Genomic DNA, 5,345 nt, shown 5'->3' with positions numbered 1-5,345 from the left:
CTCTTTATACCCACGTGTATGTATGTATGTGCTCGTGTGTGTGTGTGTGTGTGTGTGTGTGTGTGTGTGTGTGTGTGTGTGTGTGTGTGTGTTCAGGAGGAGTCAGAGATCCAGGCAGAGCTGGAGCGGTTGGAGCGCGTGAGGAATCTGCACATTCGAGAACTTAAAAGAATCAACAATGAGGACAGTTCTCAGTAAGTCCCGCCCACTTCTTATTATATCTAAATATTAAAATCTTAAATATGGTTTATGGAGGTCTTGTGACATTCTTAAAGGGCATTCAGCGATAAACTGTCATTGGAATATTTTAATGATATTTCTTGGTATATTATATTTTATTGCTATATTCCCACTCTATTTGTGTGTGTTTGTAGGTTTAAAGACCATCCAACCCTTAATGAAAGGTATCTTCTCTTACACTTGCTGGGAAGAGGAGGTTTCAGTGAAGTTTATAAGGTATTTTGTTTTTTTGTCATTAGGTGCACTCACACTCTTCAATACAGTTCATGTTCTTGCCTGTTCAACATGTAAACACTACTGTTCAAAGGTTTGGTGTTTAAAGACATTAGCAGTTTTATTCAGCAAGGATGCATTAAATTGATCAAAACGGACAGTGAAGACATTTATGTTACAAAATATGTCTATTTCAAATAAATGCTGTTTCCACAAAAATATAAAACTGCACAGCTGTTTTCAACTTTGATAATAAGTAATGCTTCTTGAGCAGCAAATCAGCATATTATTATGATTTCTGAAAGATCATGTGACACTGAAGACTAGAGTAATGATGCTGAAAATTCAACTTTGATCACAGAAATAAATTACATTTTAAACCAAATTACAATAGAAAACAGATATAACAATTGACATCTTACAAAATGTGTACAGACAGCCATAGAGATCAACTATTAACCTTTTACGTTTGTTTCAGAGAGCGTATTTTGTGACAATTGTGGCTTGTTTAACCTGTTTTATGTTGTTGTGTGAAGGCATTTGACCTGTTTGAGCAGCGGTATGCTGCTGTGAAGATCCACCAGCTCAACAAGAACTGGAGAGAGGAGAAAAAGGAGAACTACCACAAGTATGTTGGCCATCTTTTTTGCCCTTTCTCTCTCTCACTTTCTTTCATGGACATGCTCAGTTGTTGTTTTGTCCACTCCAGACATGCCTGTAGAGAATATAGAATCCACAAGCAGCTGGACCATCCCAGAATAGTCAAACTCTACGACTACTTTTCCCTGGACACTGACACGTAAGTCTGTTACTTGTTCTGCTAAACCAGTTCTAGTTTTTGCAACCGTACAGATAATGACTTGATGTGTTTTTGTTCTAGATTCTGCACTGTTCTCGAGTTCTGTGAGGGGAATGATCTCGATTTCTATCTGAAGCAACACAAGCTGATGTCTGAGAAAGAGGCTCGCTCCATCGTCATGCAAATAGTCAACGCCCTCCGATACCTCAATGAGATCAAACCCCCCATCATCCACTACGACCTGAAACCAGGTGAATGCAACACACGCAATAAAGGAATAGGTCACCCAAAAATAAAAAAAAATTGCTGAAAATGTACTCACTCTCAGGCTGTCCAAGATGTAGATGAGTTTGTTTCCTCATGGGAACAGGTTTGGAGAAATGTAGCATTCCATCACTTGCTCACCAATGGATCCTCTGCAGTGAATGGGTGCCGTAAGAATGAGAGTCCAAACAGCTGAAAAAAACAACACCATAATCCACACAAAGCTTCATGTTTGTAAGAAACGAATCCATCATTAAGATGTTTTTAACTTCAAACCGTCTATAATAACACTTCTTCCAATGAAAAAAAAGTCTAATCCGGAAAGAAATCTGCACCGATAGTCCAAACAGCTGAAAAAAACAACACCATAATCCACACAAAGCTTCATGTTTGTAAGAAACGAATCCATCATTAAGATGTTTTTAACTTCAAACCGTCTATAATACTTCTTCCAATGAAAAAAAAGTCTAATCCGGAAAGAAATCTGCACCGACCAAGCTCGGTTTACAATTGAAAACAGCTCTAAACAAATATGTGGGTGGATTTGATGTGAGAGGACAACAGGAGATGGAACTTTTCACTGGAGAAAGCAATATTATTGATTATGGACTCATATTTTTTTTTAGCGAGAAGCAATGGTTTGAAGTTAAAAACATCTTAATGATGGATTTGTTTCTTACACAGCTTTTCACTTCTCAAGATGTTAACTGATGGACTAGAGTTGTGTGGATTATTGTGATGTTTTTATCAGCTGTTTGGACTCTCATTCTGACGGCACCCATTCACTCCATTGGTGAGCAAGTGATGTAATGCTAAATTTTTCCAAATCTGTTCCCATGAAGAAATAAACTCAACTACATCTTGTATGGCCGGAGTACATTTTCAGCAAATTCTCATTTTTGGCTGAACTGTTTCTTTTTAACTGCTGTATCACACAATTTTCATTCACGTGAACTCCTCTCAAAGGATTGTTGGTGGTTATTTGCCACGCAGACTGTATAGGAAGTGTGTTTCTTGGTTGCTCAGGAAATATCCTGTTGGTGGATGGAACAGCATGTGGGGAGATAAAGATCACAGACTTTGGCCTGTCAAAAATCATGGATGACGACAGCTACGGAGTGGACGGGATGGACCTGACGTCACAGGGAGCCGGAACCTACTGGTCTGTTCAATGCACATTTAATCATTTAGCAGACGCTTTTATCCGAAGCGAATGTTTTTTATTTTATTTTTTTTTTTATAAATTTGAAAAAATGAATAGAATAGAAATAATTGGTCAGGTGCTGATGAAAAAGATGACTTTATAGACATTTTTGAAAATGGCTAAAGACTTAGCTGCCCAAATTGATATAGGCAAGTCGTTCCACCAGCTTGAAACAGTCCAGGAAAAGGTCTGTGAGATTGATTTTGTGCCTCTTTGGGATGGCACCACGAGGCTTCTGGAGGGCGCATAAGTCTGAACTAGCGAGTTTAGGTATATTGGTGCAGAGCCAGTAGTTGTCTTGTAGGCAAACATTACCTTGAATTTGATGCGAGTGGCTATTGGCAGCCAGTGCAAACTGATGATGAAGAGAGGTGAGACGTGGGCTTTCTTCAGCTCGTTAAAGAGCACCCTTCCTGCTGCATTCTGGATCATCTGCAGAGGCTTGATAAAGAGGTGAGACGTGGGCTTTCTTCAGCTCGTTAAAGAGCACCCTTGCTGCTGCATTCTGGATCATCTGCAGAGGCTTGATAATACATGCCAGAAGACCCTCCAAGAGAGCATTACAATAGTCCAGTCTGGAGAGAACAAGAGCTTGGACAAGGAGTCGTGTGGCCTGCTCTGATAGGAAGGGTCTAATCTTCCTAATGTTGTATAAGGAAAATCTGCAGGACCGGGCCGTTGTAGCAATATGGTCTGTGAAGCTTAACTGATCATCAATCACAACTCCAAGGTTCCTGGATGTCCTGGATGGAGTTGTGGTTGACGAACCTAGCTGTATAGAGAAGTTGTGATGAAGTGCTGGGTTGGCTGAGACCACAAACCGTTCAGTCTTAGCAAGGTTGAGTTGAAGGTGGTGGTCCTTCATCCAGCCAGAGATCATCTGGTTGAGTTGAGTGCCATCAGCATAGCAGTGATAGGAAAAGCCATGACAGATCCTAATAGAGAAGAGAAGTGGTCAACTCAATCTCACGTCTTTCTCAGTACATTTTTATTGTGGAACCCAAAATTTAAGAATATATAAATGCTCTAAAGCTCCAGGAAGCACAAAATAACAGTATAAATGTAGTCCATATGACTGCTTCAAATACGTATATGTTGGGCTTTACAGGGTTAAATGTTCTAACGAAGACCAAATGTTCTGATGTTTTAGGTATTTGCCACCAGAGTGTTTTGTCGTTGGTAAAGAACCTCCAAAGATCTCTAATAAAGTAGACGTGTGGTCTGTGGGTGTTATTTTCTTCCAGTGCCTGTATGGACGAAAGGTAAGGTGCATTGTTTCCAAACCGTTCTCTGAGTCACTTTAAACTACTTTTAGGATGACGCTGCATTGAATCTTTTGTTGTTCTGTAGCCGTTTGGCCATAATCAATCCCAGCAAGACATCCTTCAAGAGAACACCATCCTGAAAGCCACTGAGGTGCAGTTTCCTGCCAAACCTGTGGCTAGCACCGAGGCCAAGGTCAGTTTGAGGCATGCGAGGTGAGTTTGTATGTGTGGAAACGACAGTCTTGAGTTTCTTTCTTGTCCTCCGCAGGCGTTTATCCGCCGCTGTCTGGCTTACAGGAAGGAGGATCGCTTTGATGTCCACCAGCTAGGCAGCGACTCGTACCTTCTTCCTCACATGAGACGATCCAATTCATCGGGGAACTTGCAGGCCACGCCTGCAAGCCCCGCCTCTTCGGGAATCATCTACTGATTGGCTGATCAATCATGATTGATGGTTCTGATGGCGAGTTCCCTCCCTTCGTCACCTCGGGGTGGACAGGAAGGGGGAGGATCTATAAATGTCAGCTTACAGGCTGTAGGACACGCCCACACTGGCCATAGTGACCGCCATTGATATTGGGGTAGGAATGGCTGATGTCATTTCCTGTGTGGATCCAGATGGCGGTCAGAGCTTGAACCATTTGAAAATGGATATTTGTTTTTTACCCAAGGCATTTTGTGGAGTAGATTTGGGAGGGTCGCGCTAACATTTAGCTTCTTGTTGATATCCTCCCTGAGCTACGCCTCTGTAACGGGGTGTTTCGTTTTGTGTAAGTGTGAAATTTAGAGACAATTAATTGTAGGGTGATTGGAAATAGAAGAACGAGTGTTTTAATGTGACACAACGTGTCTGTAAGAGAATTTGTATGTGTGTGTGTGCCTGTGAATGGATGTTTTACGCCACAGCGTTAAATGTTGGCTGTTCATAACATACATGTGTTGGGCACAGATTGCAAGATGTGTGTGTTACAAAAATGCTGTGTCTATTTGACTTCAAAGTAACATGTATGAAAAGTGTCGGTTTATGTTTAAATGGGCTTAATATTAGCAAAACGTGGATAGGTGAATCTCACTAAAAATGTCCAGGTCACATTTCACCCCAAAACCAAGGGGGAAAAAATTACTTGATTTTACGTGAATGAAGGCAATATTAGTTTTTTTAAAAGTTTTTTTCTTTCCAGATTTTAACAGATTTTGTCTGTTTTCATGATGGTTAAACGTGTATATGTGTGTATATATATTTGTATATGTGTGTATATACGATATATATATATCTTTATAACTTAGTATTTAGTATTTTGACCCAACAATTATAACCTCTCTCTGTCTCTCTGTCTCTCTCTCTCTCTCTCTCTCTCTC

The 5,345-nt window shown here is 40.5% G+C and overlaps 1 protein-coding gene across 2 annotated transcripts in view; it reads left to right on the top strand.

The window, feature by feature from the left end:
• LOC107557139 (serine/threonine-protein kinase tousled-like 1-B) overlaps nt 1-5,228 on the top strand; it is a 19,417-nt gene extending 14,189 nt beyond the window's left edge. For both annotated transcript variants that reach the window (XM_016240472.1, XM_016240471.1), the window contains exons 14-22: nt 97-194; nt 375-456; nt 990-1,081; nt 1,163-1,252; nt 1,334-1,503; nt 2,543-2,678; nt 3,871-3,982; nt 4,071-4,178; nt 4,254-5,228. In XM_016240472.1, coding sequence (XP_016095958.1) covers nt 97-194; nt 375-456; nt 990-1,081; nt 1,163-1,252; nt 1,334-1,503; nt 2,543-2,678; nt 3,871-3,982; nt 4,071-4,178; nt 4,254-4,415 — 1,050 coding nt within the window. In that variant the 3' untranslated portion in view covers nt 4,416-5,228. The remainder of the gene's footprint in view (nt 1-96; nt 195-374; nt 457-989; nt 1,082-1,162; nt 1,253-1,333; nt 1,504-2,542; nt 2,679-3,870; nt 3,983-4,070; nt 4,179-4,253) is intronic.
• The last annotated feature ends 117 nt before the right edge of the window (nt 5,229-5,345 follow it).

This window comes from Sinocyclocheilus grahami, unplaced genomic scaffold (genome assembly GCF_001515645.1).
Source record: "Sinocyclocheilus grahami isolate Dianchi unplaced genomic scaffold, SAMN03320097.WGS_v1.1 scaffold590.1, whole genome shotgun sequence".
Lineage (NCBI taxonomy): Eukaryota > Metazoa > Chordata > Actinopteri > Cypriniformes > Cyprinidae > Sinocyclocheilus > Sinocyclocheilus grahami.
The sequence above is the reverse complement of the archived record's forward strand: the minus strand, read 5'-3'. Positions and strand labels throughout refer to the sequence as shown.